The following is an 18,089-nucleotide window of genomic DNA, read 5'->3' as shown; positions in this document are numbered from 1 at the left end:
ACCCGCCCCATCTCGTGTGCAGCAGCCATTGTCTCGCACTGCTGAATAATAATCCAGACGTGCATTGGGCTGCACACGGCTGGGGTTTCGTGTTACAAAGCTTTTTTCACTCGATCGCGAATTGCCCATAGTCAAAACGTAATCGGATTGGTCGGTTTATTGAGGCATAGGGAATTAAGTTTATCCCGACTTTGGCGCGTCGCTACGCAAAATTGGCATCACGCCTAGACGCGAGCAGTATTTTTTGACCATGGCGCGCGGTATCGGAATTGCGATAGCGCAGTTCCTCTTGTTCAGCGCATTTGTGCTGACACTCCTTGCCAATATGGGACAGATTACTTCCAACATTGTGGCGCGAAACATTAGTTTTGGCAAGCTGGAGATAAAGCGGGTAGACACCTTTGTGTATGGTGTGAGCCATGGAGCAGCTGCCCCGGGGAGTCTGGATAGTTATCGATATTTAGGCGAGGTACGTTGCGGTGAATTATGACAGAATAGAAGCTAACACTGGAACAGATTGCATGGGGTCTGTACTGTATGTATTCTGCACCGTCTAACGCGAAGCGCATTGTATGAAGAGCGACAGGATGGACATTCTTTGCCAAACCACCCCTACGAGGCCGGGAGACGAGGTTAAAAAACAGACGATGGGTCAGCCATTTGCTGTTGGCAATGACGTGTACGTTTTGTCGCAGCACATTAACATGACGCAGGGACGCTTTCTTAGCAGCATCCAAGCTTCCTTCTAACTATGGCAACGCCGTGGATACGTTTTTTGATGACCGACTTTGGAGTGCGTCCGATAAGAGTCATCGCAACGAGAGCATCGCTGCAATGTACCTCATCTTCCTCGGTACGATTTTCACATTTGTCGCATTGGTGCTTGGGTGCTTTGTAGTGCAGTTCTTTACCGCGCTCTGTGCCGCGTGCTCTTTCCTCGCATTTGCATTGATCCTGTGTGGCGCATCGCTTTGGACATATTTCATGCACAAGTTTGTGCAGTTGGACATGGAGGGTGCGGAAGCCAAGTACGGCAATGCGCTCTGGTTTCTTTGTACGTCCTTTTTATTCTATTGCTTACCACAGGGGCATCCGTTTTCTGTACATTGGTTGCCACGATACTTCTGAGTTTCGTGTCAAAGCCGCAAAGGAGGCGCTACGATGACGACGAAGGGCCCTATTATTGAGTAAATCGGCGGAGATTCCAAAAGCATACTGCATTCTTGTGGTATGCGTCGTCTCATGCGCATTTTAGGGTATCCATTGCCATTGCGATGCCCTCTATCTATGTCCATAAAATAGATCGAGCACGTAATAGTACACTTGACTGCTTTTCTTTACGAATGCTGGTACATGGTATCCCCAACAAAGCGCAATATGATCACATACGTTGCCAATGGGAGAAGCAGCGGTAACATGTACGCCAAGCAATAGGGGAACTGAAGCCAGTGCGGCTGTGTCGTATGCAAGCTTTCCCAGCCGCCGACTAATCCCCACAAGCCAAAGCCCAAAATCACGTAGCACAAGACCTCCGCGATCAGGGCAATGGACGCAGTATTGGGCCTCCTTTGCTTTGCGGCTGTGTTCTTCGCCGCTTCCGTTGTTGACATGCAGGAACCAGGAATTGTGTTTGTGAATGGCAGTGTCTCAACGCGCCAAATGAATCTACAAATGCGCCCGTGCGCAGTGAGCGCATAAGCCTCGCGCCAAGCGTAAAGGTGACTTAGTAGTTCAACGATCGCGTCTACAACCACTGGCCAATTTTTTGGGCGCAATAGAGTGTAAGCAAAATATATTTGTCAAATGCCCAAACCCTTGCAGTTTCGCACAGAATTTACTTGCTGATGACTATGCATCTACAAAGGGATGTACAGCCACCGGACGAATTTATAAAGGACTGGCGCAAAGCGGGTGTAGTTGCCTCCGTGCTTCACTATTCATTATGGTGCGCTTTACTTCTCTTATTGCTGCTGCTGCTACTATTGCTGCGACCGCTCTCCCTGTTTTTGCTTCGGCTACTGGAAATAGTGACGAGGGCCTCGTTGCTCGCACGGTGTACGCACCTAAGATCACGTATCCTAAAAAAAGCACTGAGTGGCGTGCCGGTACTCATGTGCATATCACCTGGAGCGTTTCCGATATTCCTGACGACGTGAAGGGCACGAAAGGTATGGTCAAGCTCGGACACTTGGACCCCAACGACCCCGGCGAGCACCTCGCCAACACGCTCGCCAAAGGCTTTCCCATCACCGATGGCCGGGTGGGCTTTGAGCTTCCTGATAATCTTGAGGAGCGTGACGACTACATTGTGGTTCTCTTTGGAGACTCTGGTAACGCCTCGCCCGAATTCACGATCCACTCGGCCTAGGTTTCAGCTATGATGGCCATCGTTGTGGAAACATTTTAGACTTGATGCTGGCATTGAGTACTGCCCATGGCATGCATGGGCCTGTAGCTGTGCTACAGTGAGACGTATAAGTAGTTTTGATCTATGGGTTTATTGTTTTGCAACCTGGTGTGCACGTAGAGCTAGGCGTCTTGTTCCCTGTCGGCTATGCTAGCGCCACAAGTGTGCCTAATTCAACAGCCAGATGCAGGTGCGCATCCTTCGTCGGGATACCTTGGGTGTTGCACACCTCCCCCACAATCTACGCTCGACGCGCGCACGGACACTTTGGCCACGCGACTTGATTTCGGCCGAAAATGCGGAGATCGTACCGGGGAGCGTCCGGCAACACGTCTTCTTCTACCCTTAACATGTCTTATCTTGCCCAACGTACCCTTTCGTCTACCTCCGTTAAAGTCGCTGGTGCTTTGAGCACGAACGCTACGCGTCTGTTTTCTACCACTGTGCCTGCACGCGACATTTCTTTCGATCTCAGCGATGAGCAACGCACTTACCAGGGTACGTCGATCACACATTGCAGCTTACTTTAGAACTCGCACGCAAGTTTACGCGTGAATACATCACACCGGCTGCCAGGCATTACGATGAAACTATGGAGTACCCATGGCCTGTCCTCAAGAAGGCGCACGAGGTCGGTCTTTTGAACACGCACGTTCCCGAAGCGTTTGGCGGTCCCGGTCTCAGCTTGAGGGAGTGCGCGCTCATTTCCGAGGAGCTTGCGTATGGCTGCACTGGTATTCAGACGGCTATGGAGGCAAATGGTCTTGCCGAGGCGCCTTTGATCGTCGCTGGCAGCGAAAGGCAGAACGCCAAGTACCTCTCGCGTATGATTGACGAACCGCTTGTCGCATCGTACGCGGTCACTGAGCCCGGTGCAGGCTCGGATGTTGCGAATATCCAGACCAAGGCAGTCAAGAAGGGAGACAAGTGGATTTTGAACGGTACCAAGATGTGGATCACCAACGCTGGCTACGCAAATTGGTACTTTGTGCTCGCCAAGACAGACCCCAACGAGCGTCCCCACAAGGCACTCTCTGGCTTCATTGTTGACGGCGATAGTGCCGGTCTGATCCGCGGCAAGAAGGAGATTAACATGGGTCAGCGTTGCTCTGACACGCGTATGGTTACCTTTGAGGATGTCGAGGTTCCTCAGGAGAACATGCTCGGCTCTCCCGGCGATGGTTTCAAGATTGCTATGGGTGCGTTTGACATCACTCGCCCGCTTGTCTCCGCTGGTGCCGTGGGTCTTGCCCAGCGTGCACTTTACGAGGCGACCATCTATGCAAAGGAGCGCAAGACGATGGGCAAGCCGATTATTGCACACCAGGCCGTCGCCTTTATGCTCGCCGACATGCAGATGGCCGTGGAATCCTCCCGTAATTTGGTGTGGAAGTCCGCGTGGGCCAAAGACGCTGGCGAGCGCAATAGCTTCTGGGCAAGCATGGCTAAGTGCATGGCTGGCCGTGCCGCTGTCTCGAACGCAAACGACGCTGTGCAAATCTACGGTGGCCTTGGTTTCAACTCGGAGAGCGCTGTGGAGAAGCTGTACCGTGACGCAAAGATCTTTGAGCTGTACGAGGGCACCTCGCAAATCCAACGCTTGGTCATCTCGCGCCAGCTCGCTGACTTGTACGATGCGTAAATAGCGACAAAGTGACATGCTAGTGCATACATCGAATCTATCAATACTTAGCGCGCGTTGGCCCTGGTCAGTGTCACTGCACCCAGCACGGCAATGCCGAGAAAGCCAATGGCGGCGGGCAGCGCCAAGTCTTTGGGAAAAAACCCAAAAATATGGTCGCTTTTTCCGCGGCGCCCTTGCGCTTCCGCATTGCCGCCTGCTTCTGCCTTGCGCTTCCGCAGGTTCGCAGCAGAGACGGAAGAGGAGGATGCAAAGCCAGAGTAGGAGCCGTCGCGCGACGCCGCCTCGTCCCACGTCCTGCCGCCCTGAAGAATAAGCAAGACGCGGTCCTTGCCCTGGTGCTTGGCCACGGCCACGGAATCCAGTACGTCGCCGTCAGTAGTAATCAGCACAAGGTCGTCCTCGTCGTCCTTGTAAGCAAGGTGGAAATCATCTAAACTCGGTGGATTTACACTGGGACCTGATGGCATAGGAGGGGTAAAAATAGGGGCAGGCAAACCGTGATCTTGGTCAAAATCTGTTCGCATTGTGGAGCTAGACGCAGCAAACCCACCTGCAGATGTATCCAAGAAGAACGGGTCGTTGGCGAGCTTAATCATGACAATCTCGTGGATCGTCTCAAAGTTGTCGTAGCGCGCTTGGAATCGATGCACGCGGCCACTGGGCGTGACAAACTTGAACAGGTACGTGCCGTCGTCCATCTCAGGGACGCCGGCATTCGATGCGCCGTCATGTGTGCTTGCACCGACGGCACTCGCACTATCATTCGGGTGCACGTCCGAGGTCAAGTCTGCCGTGTGCGGCGAGTAGGGTTGCTGGCTGCCACTCACCGCGCTCGACTCGTCTACAGAGCCGCTCTGCCCAAAGCTGTTCCAAAATCGATTCCACATGGGCCCGCCGGCACCGCTGCCTTGTTCGTCGCCCATGCTGTTGACCTGCTCGAGCGTTGCGTACGTGAGTTTAAGCACGTCCACGACACCGACCAGGCGTGCGTCGACGTCGACGACAGGCAGGTTGAGAAAGTGGCCATCTGTGGTGAGCTGTGTTTGCAACGTACCGTGCATCTTTCGGAGCGCTTCCTGGATATTCAGCGAAGGCGACGAAGTTTCGGGATGAGGCGTCATGACGCGAATCACACTGCATGTCTTGGGGTCCAGACCCGCAGCAATGACGCGCAGCACAATATCCTTGCTTGTAAAGATGCCTGCAATCTTTCCTTTTGCAATGCCCTGCCCGCTCGCTGCGTTTCCAGAGGGGCCATTCTCCATGACGCAAACGGCGGTGGTATGATACTGCTTCATGACCTTGGCAGCGTCGCGCACACTGGTGCGCACGCCAACCGTGCAAGGCAAGGTGCGCGAGTCGAGAATTGAGTTTAGGTCCGGCATGCTCATGTGCTCGCGCAGGGATTCGACATACTGCATCATGGCCTGCTGCGGGCCCATGGCAGAACCGCCCCATTCGTTCTGCACGCCCTCCAATGCATTGTAAAGCTTCTGTGACGTCCCATGCGCACGCTCGAGCTTCTCGAGCGCCTCGTAAAACACTTTTGCGATGTCCAACAGTCCTATCACGTCGCCGTCTTCGTTGCAAACGGGCAAATGACGGAATCCACGCGTGACCATTGTGTTCAGTGCGTCGGTGGCATTCGTCGTATCGCGCGTTACCATGGGCGAGGTTGTCATAATCTCACTCACGGACGTGGCCCTGGGATCGAGATTCTCAGCGACGATACGATAGGCGAGGTCCTTCGCCGTAAAAATACCGGCCAAATGCTCGTCATCGTCTACGACCAACACACAGTCTGTGCGCTTGGCCGCACACAGCTGACTTGCATCAGTAATGCTCATGGATTGGGGAACAGTCAGCGCGGGGAGTGGGCGCAGCGCCGATACAGTGCCGCTCGCAGCATTCCCTCCGCGCCGCTTGTTCTGTGTGGGGGTCGATGGCTTTCCCGCTTTGCGGCTGAGCTCGCCTTCGATACGCTTGCGAATTGCCTCATCACGGCGCGTCTGACGCTTCCGAGTATCCTGCTGAGGGGATGCACGGTACGGAGATGCGCTCATCCTCAATCAACACGTCGGCTGGGCAAGGGTGTTGTGGCGTATCCACGGCGCGTGTATATCACGTGTCAAACACACCTCCACTTGCGCTGCCGCTGCTTCAGCCAGCCGTCACCATGGGGGTCGTTGAAAAGATGAAAGAGATCGAGCAGGAAATGGCCCGCACTCAGAAGAACAAGGCGACCGAGTACCATATTGGTTTGCTTCGTGCAAAGCTGGCGAAACTGCGTATGCAGCTTCTCGAACCCGACAAAAAGAACTCCAAGCCTGGTGAGGGCTTTGACGTGATGAAGTCTGGCAATGCGCGCGTCGTGCTCATCGGCTTTCCGTCCGTAGGCAAGTCAACGCTGCTGTCTACCATTACAGAAACGGAGAGTGCGACCGCAGCGTACGAATATACGACACTTACCGCCATCCCGGGTGTCCTGGAATATGAAGGTGCTCGAATCCAGCTTCTGGACTTACCCGGTATCATTGAGGGTGCTGCACAAGGCCGTGGTCGCGGCCGTCAGGTAGTGAGCGTGGCAAAAACGGCGGATCTGGTACTGATGATGTTGGACGCGACGAAGCCTGCGCAGCAGCGGCAGCTGCTTGAGAAGGAACTGGAGGACGTGGGCGTGCGCTTGAACCAACAGAAACCTGACGTGATTTTGAAGAGGAAAAACGGCGGGGGAATCGTGGTGACCAAGGCAATGGGCCTCACCCTGACAAAGATCGACGAAAAAATGATTCGGTCCATTCTGCAAGGGTACAAAATTCACAACTGCGACATAATGATGCGGCAAGACATCACGGTCGACCAATTTATCGACGTCGTGCTCGGCAACCGCAAATACGTCCCGTGCCTCTACGTGTACAATAAAATCGACCGCATTAGCATGGAGGAAATGGACAAGCTCGCTCACCAGCCGCAGAGCGTTGTGATTTCCGCAGAGCTGCGCTTGAACTTAGACTACCTGATCGAGCGGATTTGGGAAGACCTCGATTTGCATCGGATATATACCAAGAAACGCGGCGAGCACCCGGACTTGTCGGACCCTATTGTTGTGCGGCGTGGCGCAACGATCGAGCATGTGGTACGTATTTTGCAAGTACTCACCGCAGTGTCATGGTGTGCATCGCGCACTTGTGGACAAGTTTGCCTAGTACGTATATCTGCAGTCACTGACGCCAGCGCTTTGGTGTATGGCAAGTCAAGCAAGTACGTGTGCTTTGATCACTTACCCAGATTTTTGTCTGCGCAAAAGGTCGGGCTCAATCATGTGGTCGCAAACGACGACGTAGTCACAATTTTCACACGTGCGTACATCCTCGGCGCTTACCTGTAGGATAGATAAATGGTGGACGTAGTTTGTAGTATGTGGAGGATCCGCAATTTTCATTTCCCTGCGCCATCATGCCGAACAGGAACGACGCATACTGTAATACAGACGCTAGAAATACATCCTCAGACACTCGCAGATTTCCTTCTCTTTGGAAAATTGTTGCTGGTGTGCTTACACTTAGTGTTGCGGTTGTCGCATGGCTCGTCTCGCGCGATCCCGAATGGCAAACCGACGCGCTGCTCAAGGCACTCGACTACAAGCTCTCCGATCTCGGTTTAGACACGTTGAAGTACAATTTTGTGTTGCCAAAAGATATTAGGTTGCAACTGGGAAACATATTATCTTCGTCGCACAACTGGTTCGAGACGCTTGACTTCAAAATTGGCCGCGAACTGGCCGAAGCAGGCGCAAAACCCGAGCACCCGGTGATCCTCTTGCCTGGGATCATTAGCACCGGCCTTGAATCCTGGACAAGTAAGGGACATAGCGCCAAATACTTTCGCGAGCGGCTCTGGGCGGGGAACTCGATGATCAAAATGGTCCTTTTCGACAAGGACAGATGGGTGCGCCATTTAAAACTCGATCCCAAGACAGGGTTAGACCCATCGGGTGTGCATGTACGCGCAGCAAAAGGGCTTGATGCTGCGAGCTACTTTGCCGCTGGCTACTGGATTTGGAGCAAGGTGCGTGTTCCTAGTCACTCACGCAGATTATCCAAAACTTGGCCGCGGTAGGCTACGATATAAATAAAATTTACCTGGCGAGCTATGATTGGCGTCTGAGCATGTACAATCTGGAAAGTACGTACATGCATCACTAACCTAGTCCGCGATCATTTTTATTCCGAGCTCAAGTCGCGATTTGAGCTGAACCTCGCCGTGACGGGGAAAAAGACTGTGTTTGTCTCGCACAGTATGGGTGCCACTGTCGCGCTTTACTTTTTTAAATGGATTGAGGAGGAGGTTGGCTCTGAGTGGATCGAAAAACACGTGGAGTCGCTTGTCAGCATCTCGGGCACCTGGCTCGGCGTGCCAAAGGCCGTTGCTGCTTTGTTCACCGGCGAGATGCGCGACACGGTCGAAGTACCTCGCATTATCGAGTACTTACTTGAGCACTTTTTCAGCTCGCACGAGCGCGCCAACCTATTCCGTTCCTGGGCTGGCAGCTCGAGCCTGCTGATCAAGGGCGGCGACCTCGTGTGGGGCAACGAGCATGGCGCGCCGGACGACCATGCTAATGCCTCCGTGACGCAAGGTAATTTGCTGGAGTATGCCGCCCGGGGCAATGTATCCGAGGATCTGGACGTTACGGAGGCGTCGCAGTCTGTCCAAAGCCGCAAATTTACCACAGATGCGACGCTGCCTTTAATACTACAGCATACTCCGATCGAGTACCAGAATATGATTGCCACAAACTACTCGTTTGGCTTTGAAAAGGACGCAAAGCAAATTCAGCGTAACAACAAGGATCCGCGCAAGTGGACCAACCCGCTGGAAGTCCAACTTCCGAATGCACCCAGCATGAAAATCTACTGCATTTATGGCTGGGGCAAGTCGACAGAACGATCCTACTGGATGCGCGCCGTCGATGCAAAGTATTCTGTTGACACTGATGGCATGAATTTTACGGACCCGCTGGACAATGCTAATAGCGCCAACCAAACAGTCTACTTTCCCCAGATGGAAGAAAGTCGCATCGATTCGCGCATAAACTTCGAGAATGGCGAGCCGGTCGTCAATTCCGGATGCCGTATGGGTGAGGGTGATGGCACTGTTGCGCTTCTCTCGCTCGGCGCGATGTGTGTCGAGGGCTGGAAAAGAAAGCGGTACAATCCAGCTGGAATTGAGATCATTACGCACGAAGTGAAACACGAGCCCGACGTGCTGGATATTCGCGGTGGACCGTCCACGGCTGATCATGTGGATATTTTGGGTAATGCTGCGGTGAACGAGATGATCCTCAATGTAGCGACAGGCAGGGGTCATTTGGTCAAGGAGCACATTGGCTCGCCGATCCGCGAATTTGCAGACAACATTGCGTGGGACTAATTTCCCACCTCCACTTCTGTATAGCGTGTAGTTCTTCCAACGCCATGGACCCAGCGCTCGATGCGTACGCCATTTTGGACGTACGCAAAGACGCAGACACAGACGAGATTCGTGCGTCTTATCTGCGTCTCGCACTCTTGGTACGCGTCCAGTGAAGCTCACCGCAGCGCCACCCCGATAAGATCGGTACAGACGCAGACGACAGCGAAGACGCGATGCGGCAGCTCAATGTTGCGTACGAAACACTGCGCAACCCTGTTGCGCGCGCAGCATATACAGAGAAGCGTTCCAAATACCTGCAACAACAGAAGCCCGACCAACGAGCGCCTCGTGTTGCGGATGTTGTCGACCTCGATGCGATGGATGCCGTCCAAAAAGACGCCCAAATTCAATTTGTATACCCATGTCGGTGCGGCCAGCAATATACCTTGCACACCGAGGACGCTGCGAGAGGGGTCGAGTATGTGGCATGCACAGGGTGCTCGGAAGTAATACGGATCAACTACACAGAAGGCTAGGGTATCCAATTACGCAAGTAATTTTTGCTGTCCAATCTCGTACGCCATCCGTCGGCGCAGGTACTGCATATTTTGCTGCGAGAAATTCCACGCGTACTCTTCCGCATGCTCCTCCCGCAGATGCTCCAATTCAGCAGGGTTTGCCGCGTGCTCAAATGCAGCTGCGTCGAGACGCGGCGGCATTGGTATATGCGGATCACGCCGGCTCAATTGCTCCAAGGTCTGGATGGCAAAGACGCCGCAGTCGTAACCGTTTGACTGTTGCGGCGATGTATCCGCCGCAAAGAAATCCTGCCAATCACACAGATCCAACGTCGCTTGCTTCTTATCGTGCAGCTCCTCTACAAGGTAGGCGCGCAGTTTCTCGAACACGACGGGCCGGGGAATACCCATGCTGTCGTAGTATTCAAAGCGGCGCAGTCGCAGGTTGATCGCGGCACATACCCAGTGCGCCTGGCCGAGATTAATAGGGAAGAGAATAAGGTCTTTGGTGAACAGATCCACACGACGGGACCAGCGCCGGACGCCAGAGTACCCACGCTTGGACAGGTTCTCCCAAAAGAAACTCGAGAAAAAATGGACTGACCAGTACCCGTTCGCTTCGAGCGTTGTAAATGCATCCTCACGCTTACTTTCCGCGTGCGAAGCTCGCAGCATAATCAGTGCTCCGTAGAAATTGATGACTTCATCGTTGAGCCACTGGCCTGGACGCAGCTTTGCAAGATCGTGTGCACCGACTTGAGCGCCTGTGATGCTCGCCATAAAGCTCGATTGCCGTAAACAGGCCTGTACATGAGCTTCGGCATCGGGCGGTAGTGCATTGGGAAGTGATTTGCGGCCAAGAATGCCGTGCTCTTTGCGCCGTTGAGCACGAAGGGAGCGCATCTTGGTTCGCCGCTCTTCGTCTGAAGGGGGAAGACGAGCATGTGCATTCGCTTCGCGCTTCCGCAGTGCTTCGAGCGTTTCTCGTGTGTAGATATGCTCGTCTTTCTGTAGCGTGACGGGCTTGAGTGTCTCGAAATCCAAAAGGCGCTGGACGTGTGTGCGTTTCTTTACAAGTTCATAGAAGTCTTGGAATGTGTCTTGGGTAAGTTGGTCACTGTACATACAAGGATCGTTCTGCGACATTGTTTTGTACGCATCTCTGATCATACTTTGAATCCTCGCCTGCTGTCGGACACGCACGCCGGCTTTGAACTGATGTTAGAGTGGTAGTGGACGTACTTCTTCCATACCCAGCGGCGCTTTGCTTCGCTGATGGAGAGAAGAAGAGGGGCGTGGATAAATGGGACGTGGGGACCATGCAATCTTCTTGCCGCGCACTTGAGGCTGGACACGGAAGCGATTCTTCTGTATTGGGGCAAAGGTAGAGTAGTCGGGACTGAACTGTGATTTGCGGAAGGGGGATGCTAGATTCGCCGTTGGTGTAAAGACGGGGGATGGTTGGGCAGGCTTGGAAAGTGGTGTTTCGTCGTCGGAATCGGAGATGAGAATAACAGATTCGTCAGAATCTGGGGCACGCGTGTTGGTGCTGTAGCTGTGGTCATGCTCAACATCAATAATGCCGTCCTCGTCAATTTGGTGTTCATCCTCGTCATCGAGCTCTTCTGCTTCTTCTGAGTTCTCCTCGTCAAGCTCTTCCGCATCTGTTGAATTCTCCTCGTCAAGCTCTTCTGCATCTGTTGAATCCTCCTCGTCAAGCTCTTCTGCTTCTTCTGAGTTCTCTTCGTCAAGCTCTTTTGCTTCTTCTGAATTCTCCCCATCGAGCTCATCCGCTTCTTCTTCTTCCCAATTGTTATCAGACTCTTCCTCACCTTCGTCCTCCCCTTCTTCTGAAACCTCAGCGTTGAGTTCTTCAATACCTTGCCCCTTTCCTCTCTCCAAAACATTATCGGACTCCCCATCAGCTTCTTCTTCCTCCTCCGTATTATCGACCTCTTTCACATTCTCGCGTTTATCCTGGTCTTTATCCGTATCCTCTTTCTCGACCTCCTCTTTTTTCTTCCATAGTCCTTCGTTTACGTGCTCAACATTGCGATTATTCGTAGCAGTAAAGCCATTGTCCTCTCCATTGTGCTCCTGCTCAACGCACTCCATATCAACTAGAATAACTTGGCCGGATTCCTTGCGAGACATTTCCTCATAGCTTGGCTCACAATAGGTGTCACTTGTGCACCCTTGCGCGGCAGCACAAGTTTCGTTGTTGGTACCCCCGATACGACATGGGTTCCCACTATAATGACATACCACCTCGCCGCTACTATCTTTAAAGCGCTCATCTTTATGCTCTTCATTCTCATGTACTGAGCAAGTAGTTGCGTTGCTTTTCTCTGTTTGCACGACATGGGACTGTGTGGTATCTGGAGCATGCACTGCATTTGAAAGCTCGGCCTGCCGCTGTCGCTTCGCCGTGGGTCGGAATAAGGACACTAACTGGTGCCAGCAGCGGCTTACAAACCCATTCGCATCTTCGTATTCTTCCATACTCGCGTCGCTTCCTCTGCGCACCCGTTTCGTCATTCCGAACGCGAAGTTCGACAAGGGAAGAACCAACGCGTGATGCCTATTTCTCCACCTACCTCCACCCTTTGTTCTCCCCCGGACCTTTTTTGTGCATGGACGAAACCAAAGAATCCCAGGAGGAAAAGGCGTCTCTTTTTCTTGCGACGCTTGTTCCCCAAGAGCATGACAATACATCAGGAGCTGCGCTTGCAGCCGAGGCAATGCGTAAAATACAAGATGCAGTTGCTGCTGCCAACGGCTACATTTGGCATCGCGAAGTGCCCATAGCTACTGCAGAAATGGACGGCGCGCCACACGGGACAGTGCAGATCTCGATGCGAACGAATGGCACGGTCGAGGATGAATGGTTCATGACGTATATACTGACCAACTTGACCGTATCGTATCCAGGCTTGTGCGTCCAAGTTGAAGACGAAGATGGCGAGTTTCTCTTGATTGAGGCGGCGGACGTGCTCCCTGCTTGGGTCGCACCCGCAAATGCCAAGAACCGTGTTTGGATATACGATGGCGCTATGCATTTGATTCCCCTACAATACAAAACAGGCGGCACCGAACAAGAGCCGGTGCTGAGCATTGCGGACGCCGTAAGGATTGTGCGCGACCCACAGGTGGATACGGGCGCCTCGCAAGCACTGCAGGACGCTGCATTTAGCCGATTAAAAACGTATCCTCAGAAAGCGCGTACGTTGCAGCATTACACGCTTGCATTTCTTCCTATCAGTGCGGCAAATGCGCTGTGCACACATCCTCAGATAGTCGCCGACGCGATCCACGCAATATCGACGCGCGATGTCGTCACTGTGCGAAGCTTGCAACGCCTCAAAATGTTTGCCTTACCCAAGGATGCATCGCTTTCTGGCTTGCCCGTCAAAGGCATCTGCCTTGTACGCCTACACATGACACGGCATTTGTACGCCCAGCTCTTGCACGATAACTTTTTTCCGCCCAAGGCATTTGGCACGGCGTGGCAAAAGGCCGTCGAAAAATACCGTCTGTATACCCACGCAGAGAAGCGATCTGCATCAATTACGGAGGAAGAGGCCATTTATGGCCGCTGGTACGACCTCGGAGCAAAGCTAACCGCGGGATTGGAAATGCTCGCCGAGCGTTGGAATGCACATCGCATGGCTGCTAGTTCAACATCCTCATACTCTTTGTCGTCCTCCGCGCATGCACAGTTGCTTTCAAGACTTACACATCTGGGTTATTTTGGCGACGAGGTGCAAGGAAGCGCGCGGTGGAATGCACTGGAAAAAGAAGCGGTGCGCGTTGCATCGCAGCTGCACAAACCCGGTGAAGGAGAAGCGGCATTGCTATGGGAAGTCTTGCACAGCGCGGCGACATCGCCCATGCTGGATGCTGTGCGCAGTCTGCTCGTTCCTACAGACAATATAAATGCTATGCGGAAAGCCGAGGATGCGCAAGACTGGCTTGCACAATTGCCGGAAGAACTTACGTCCATTGCACAGCCTGGCAATGATCCAGCAGAACAAACAATGGGCCGCTTAAACGCATTCACGGAAAAAATGCATCAGTTTATGGAAGGACAAGGCGATCTGGAGGGTGCGCTCGTAAATGACGAGCTTTTTGAGGATGGTGAAGAGGCCGGCGCTGACGTGGACTCTGATTCGGATACTTCGCTCTCGAAAGAGGAACGGCAGCAGCGTATGGATGCATTGGTGCCTCCTTTGGCTGCGTCCGAATGGGGCGCAAAAAATGCGGAACAGCACGCGTCGGAGGAGAGGAAGCAAACATCGACGTCTATGACGTTTTCTACATCGAAGGATCTGGGCCGTGGTCAACAGCCGAGATCGTTGCTTGGGTTCAGCAGCGGTGTGCATTATGAAGGGGATAGCGACTCGGGAGAATCACTAGAGGATGACCAAGGCGATGAAGCCGAGGCGCGTGCAAGGCGCTATGAAATGCTTGGCATTAATGCTGACGATGCTGAAGACGATATTGACGCGGAAATTGCGGACGGAATGGATAATTTCCTCGAATTTACGCGTAAAGAGCTGGGTCTCAATGAAGAGCAGTATGCACAGATTTTGGCAGACCGGCGCGAGCATGGAGGCACGTACAGAGTCAACTTACCTTTAGCATTTGTGCCGCCTAGAAAAGAAAGCAAGCGTGCGCACCACACTTTGCCTGAGGAGCGCACAGCACAAGCAGCGACGCAGTCTTCCAATGCGAAACTCGACTCTTTTGACGCGGTGCTCGAAGCGATGGAAAAGGAGCTTGGACACAACCTTGTACATGCTGATAATCACGACCACTCCCCTGACATGGAAGTTGACGAAGAACTCACCGCCGAGGATGAAGAGCTTTTACAACATTTGCTAGCGTCTGGCGGGGCGCTCCCTGAAAGTCTGCGCCATTTCGCGGAGGCGCAAGAAGCCAGTGATACAGATATGGAAATGCTATCCAACTTTTTGGAGAGTTTTAAAGCGCAGCACGGCCGTCCCGGCCCCGTAGGCACACTCGCAAGCCGTCTCGGCACCGGCGGCCTGCCCACCGACACGGACAAGTAAAAAAGCTAGCCACGTGGCTTTCAAACATTGCGCGGCCATAGCGCGTCTTTTTTCTCTCTCGAGCACCAAGGCGACGGCGCGGCTTTGTGTGGTGCCTGTCCCTTGCGCGGTTTGCCGCGATGCTCCGAGATAAATATGCTGGCTGTTGAATGTGCTATGCTACGTTACGACGGATGTGCAATAGCGTAATGTTGTCCAGCGACATGTAGCCGTGGATCGGTGCAACTACATAGCCTATTTTTTGTTCTTGTCTTCATCCTCCTCAGGTTTGGGCGGAACAAGCTTGTAGTTGTTAGGCGTATAGTCACGGCCAGGGCCGACTTGCTCCCAAGGTGAACTCGTCTCAAAGTTGCGGTGCGCCTGTGTAAGCTGGACAGGCTCATGTACCACGCGCTTCTTCTCCTCGTCCCAGCGGACTTCTGAGTAGCCCGTGAGAGGGAAGTCTTTGCGCATAGGGTGACCCTCAAAACCGTAGTCGGTCAGAATGCGCCGGAGATCAGGGTGGCCAACGAAAAAGATGCCATACATATCCCATGCCTCGCGCTCGAACCAGTCAGCGCTGCGAAAGAGGCCAGTGACACTGGGAACGGGTGTAAGCTCATCAGCATATGTCTTAACACGAATGCGTGCATTGTTGCGCACGCTCAAGAGGTGGTAAACAACCTCAAAACGCAGCGACCGAGAAGGGTAATCAGCGCCGGAAATATCCATCAAAGCCTTGAACTGCGTCGCAGAATGATCGCGCAAAAAGGTCATGACGGGGATCACAGCAGACGGTGCGACGAAAAACGTCACCTCGTCCTTGTACACGCTGTATTGCTGAATATATTTCGGAAGCGCGGAGAGAATCCAGCTGCCAAACTCATGAAGCGGCTCCTGCAAAGGAATGTATCGTTCGATCGGGTTGATATTCGCACGTTCCACGTACGGCGAATCGTGCATGACTGAATGTCAGTGAGGGATATGCAACGTACCTTTATCACCCTGCTCGCAGACACGAGACGAAGTGCTCAAAAAGCGTGCCACAGGTGCGGCAGCTGCGCGGTGAGGCGCAAAACACAACGCCTTAAAGGCAGAACTTGGCTGAGCAATCCTCGCGACATAGCGTGCAGTGAGCATAATGTATGTCCCTTGACGTTGGGGAAAGCGCCAGGCAGCAGTCAAGGAAAGGCGGGCAATGAAGTTTGCGCTGCTTTAGACCACACGATTACCAAGTAAAATTACGTAATTATTTGTCCGCGCCGTCGCGCCATCGCACCGTCGTAGCTGGAACGCTTTCTCTCAGTGTGGAGAAACAGGTCCGCGATGAGTACTGCGCCTGTCGAGGTGCAGCTACAGTACCAAGATGCGCTTCCGTACTATGACCAGGAACTGGACACTATTCCGAATATGCGATCTTCGGTCGAGCAGCTAATTGCACAGGAAAAGGCGACGCTTGCATACGATCCTCTCTCGCTGCTTGGCGCTCCATACCAAGTGTTTACGGTATGTATGCGCAAAGAGTGCTTACAACAGGAATTGCCTCAACTTGCAGCGGAATTAGAACGTGCAGAGCGTGGAGAAAAGCTCAACGTATTGGACGCCGATCGATACCAGCTCCCTGAGCCCGCTGAAGGATTGCAAGCGTCGGAAGAAGCGTGGGACGCGAGTCTACGGAATGCGTCGGTGCAACTTGCGTACATGGATGGGCGCGTAAAGAACATTGAATTGCTGCGCCGCTACGGAGGTATGTGTCCTAGACGTACTCACCGCAGCAAATGCCTGGCGGCTTTACAATTACAACCAGGAAGCGATACTCGGCTTGGAGTCACAAGCACTGGATGCAGAGCGCGAAGAGGTAGAAGAAGTTAACCGCGCGCGCAAAGACGCACAGATCAAGACCGGCGATGCGCTTTCTACGTACGAGTCGCGATGGGCCGCGCTCGTTTCCCAAAATCTTTCGCTGCGCGTGGCGAACCTCACAGCGAAGGCAGAGACTGCTGAGTATACCCGACGCGCCGAACAACTACAGAAAGAACTGGAAGCAATGGATGCGACATCGTAGAATTAATGTACAATTACGGTATACTATCATTTGCTCGGTGCACTTGTCGTGCCCTGCGGCGCATTGCGGAGTAGGTCCAAAAAGTTGCTTTTGCTGAGTTTGGTTACCGCAGCCTCTGCGCTTCCAAGTGCATTCGCGGTCGAGCCTTTTGGCCTTTTTTGCCGTGCCTCGTCGACTTCGTCTACACTCGTCTGCTGCGCTGCACGAATGGCGTTGAATAATTTAACTACACCACGCTGTGCAGCCTTGCGGAGCCGGCGCTCATAGCCTTTTGCTCCTCCCTGTTCCATCCATGCATCAAGCTGCGGTGTATTCGGGAGTCCAGCTTTGATATCTTTCGGTGGCACACCCGGCGGACCCCAATCACCGATAACGTCACGGACGTGCGCAAGTTCTTCCCGCTCGCGTCGCTTCTCCAGAGCAAGACGTGCAGCTTTTGCACGCAGCGTCGTTGCATTCGCTGTGCGGCGTACACTAGGAGCAAGCGATAAAATCGCACTTTGTGCCGGTTCGGCACGTTTTGCCTCAGCGTCAGACGCGTCATTGCCAAGCAGCTCCTTTATGGCCTCACCAAATGCTGTAGGAGATACAGCGCGGCGCTTGCGCTTCAGTGTCTTTTTACTGTGCGGCTTGCTCTGCGCCTTGATTTCTTCGTCCGTATCGAGCTCTTCGTCGCTGGCTTCTGACGATTCTTCTCCGTCTTCTCCGTCTTCTTCGTCTTCATCGTCTTCTTCATCTTCCATACGCTGCGCGGAACGTTTCATCGGTAGCTTCTTCTGTTTTTGTTTCGGCGCCTGTTTCGGCGCCTGTTTCGGCGCAGTGTCTCGCAGTGATAAGCGCCCTTTCGAGCCACCCCGGCCTGCACGTTGCTGCGCCATACCAGAAAAAAATTGGCACCGGCGCTTGATGCACGTCCACGTCACGTGATGAACCGGCGTCCCGCCGGCGTTACAATCAGAGCGTGCCCTACCCGTGACGATCTTACGTG

At 53.4% G+C, this 18,089-nt stretch overlaps 11 protein-coding genes across 11 annotated transcripts; 7 read left to right on the top strand and 4 right to left on the bottom strand.

Moving 5' to 3' along the window:
• Nucleotides 1-250: 250 nt before the first annotated feature.
• MVES1_003934 (uncharacterized protein) lies at nucleotides 251-1,785 on the top strand (the record flags this gene model as incomplete). The annotated part of the gene is made up of 5 exons (XM_056208744.1): nucleotides 251-469; nucleotides 499-535; nucleotides 731-1,058; nucleotides 1,087-1,101; nucleotides 1,779-1,785. 5 exons carry the CDS (start codon nucleotides 251-253, stop codon nucleotides 1,783-1,785), a joined length of 606 nt encoding a protein of 201 aa, XP_056064719.1.
• Nucleotides 1,786-1,942: 157 nt separating this feature from the next.
• MVES1_003933 (uncharacterized protein) lies at nucleotides 1,943-2,368 on the top strand (the record flags this gene model as incomplete). The annotated part of the gene is made up of 1 exon (XM_056208743.1): nucleotides 1,943-2,368. One exon carries the CDS (start codon nucleotides 1,943-1,945, stop codon nucleotides 2,366-2,368), a length of 426 nt encoding a protein of 141 aa, XP_056064718.1.
• Nucleotides 2,369-2,757: 389 nt separating this feature from the next.
• On the top strand, nucleotides 2,758-4,049 carry MVES1_003932 (medium-chain acyl-CoA dehydrogenase; the record flags this gene model as incomplete). Its single annotated transcript, XM_056208742.1, has 2 exons — nucleotides 2,758-2,905; nucleotides 2,938-4,049. 2 exons carry the CDS (start codon nucleotides 2,758-2,760, stop codon nucleotides 4,047-4,049), a joined length of 1,260 nt encoding a protein of 419 aa, XP_056064717.1.
• A 47-nt stretch (nucleotides 4,050-4,096) lies between these two features.
• MVES1_003931 (uncharacterized protein) lies at nucleotides 4,097-6,115 on the bottom strand (the record flags this gene model as incomplete). The annotated part of the gene is made up of 1 exon (XM_056208741.1): nucleotides 4,097-6,115. One exon carries the CDS (start codon nucleotides 6,113-6,115, stop codon nucleotides 4,097-4,099), a length of 2,019 nt encoding a protein of 672 aa, XP_056064716.1.
• Nucleotides 6,116-6,228: 113 nt separating this feature from the next.
• On the top strand, nucleotides 6,229-9,485 carry LRO1 (phospholipid:diacylglycerol acyltransferase; the record flags this gene model as incomplete). Its single annotated transcript, XM_056208740.1, is given in 4 exon segments — nucleotides 6,229-7,436; nucleotides 7,619-8,120; nucleotides 8,135-8,237; nucleotides 8,263-9,485. 4 exon segments carry the CDS (start codon nucleotides 6,229-6,231, stop codon nucleotides 9,483-9,485), a joined length of 3,036 nt encoding a protein of 1,011 aa, XP_056064715.1.
• Nucleotides 9,486-9,529: 44 nt separating this feature from the next.
• On the top strand, nucleotides 9,530-10,003 carry MVES1_003929 (uncharacterized protein; the record flags this gene model as incomplete). The annotated part of the gene is made up of 2 exons (XM_056208739.1): nucleotides 9,530-9,596; nucleotides 9,684-10,003. The coding sequence occupies 2 exons, from the start codon at nucleotides 9,530-9,532 to the stop codon at nucleotides 10,001-10,003; spliced, it is 387 nt and encodes a 128-aa protein (XP_056064714.1).
• Nucleotides 10,004-10,012: 9 nt separating this feature from the next.
• Nucleotides 10,013-12,139, bottom strand: MVES1_003928 (Ulp1 peptidase; the record flags this gene model as incomplete). The annotated part of the gene is made up of 3 exons (XM_056208738.1): nucleotides 10,013-11,085; nucleotides 11,113-11,200; nucleotides 11,228-12,139. 3 exons carry the CDS (start codon nucleotides 12,137-12,139, stop codon nucleotides 10,013-10,015), a joined length of 2,073 nt encoding a protein of 690 aa, XP_056064713.1.
• Nucleotides 12,140-12,618: 479 nt separating this feature from the next.
• On the top strand, nucleotides 12,619-15,057 carry MVES1_003927 (uncharacterized protein; the record flags this gene model as incomplete). Its single annotated transcript, XM_056208737.1, has 1 exon — nucleotides 12,619-15,057. One exon carries the CDS (start codon nucleotides 12,619-12,621, stop codon nucleotides 15,055-15,057), a length of 2,439 nt encoding a protein of 812 aa, XP_056064712.1.
• Nucleotides 15,058-15,291: 234 nt separating this feature from the next.
• MVES1_003926 (uncharacterized protein) lies at nucleotides 15,292-15,999 on the bottom strand (the record flags this gene model as incomplete). Its single annotated transcript, XM_056208736.1, has 1 exon — nucleotides 15,292-15,999. The coding sequence occupies one exon, from the start codon at nucleotides 15,997-15,999 to the stop codon at nucleotides 15,292-15,294; it is 708 nt and encodes a 235-aa protein (XP_056064711.1).
• A 363-nt stretch (nucleotides 16,000-16,362) lies between these two features.
• On the top strand, nucleotides 16,363-17,101 carry MVES1_003925 (uncharacterized protein; the record flags this gene model as incomplete). The annotated part of the gene is made up of 2 exons (XM_056208735.1): nucleotides 16,363-16,783; nucleotides 16,812-17,101. 2 exons carry the CDS (start codon nucleotides 16,363-16,365, stop codon nucleotides 17,099-17,101), a joined length of 711 nt encoding a protein of 236 aa, XP_056064710.1.
• Nucleotides 17,102-17,127: 26 nt separating this feature from the next.
• Nucleotides 17,128-17,979, bottom strand: MVES1_003924 (uncharacterized protein; the record flags this gene model as incomplete). Its single annotated transcript, XM_056208734.1, has 1 exon — nucleotides 17,128-17,979. The coding sequence occupies one exon, from the start codon at nucleotides 17,977-17,979 to the stop codon at nucleotides 17,128-17,130; it is 852 nt and encodes a 283-aa protein (XP_056064709.1).
• Nucleotides 17,980-18,089: the final 110 nt, after the last annotated feature.

This window comes from Malassezia vespertilionis, chromosome 9, assembly GCF_029542925.1.
Source record: "Malassezia vespertilionis chromosome 9, complete sequence".
Classification (NCBI taxonomy): Eukaryota; Fungi; Basidiomycota; class Malasseziomycetes; order Malasseziales; family Malasseziaceae; genus Malassezia; species Malassezia vespertilionis.
Note: the sequence above shows the minus strand (reverse complement) of the source record. Positions and strands in the feature narration are given on the sequence as shown.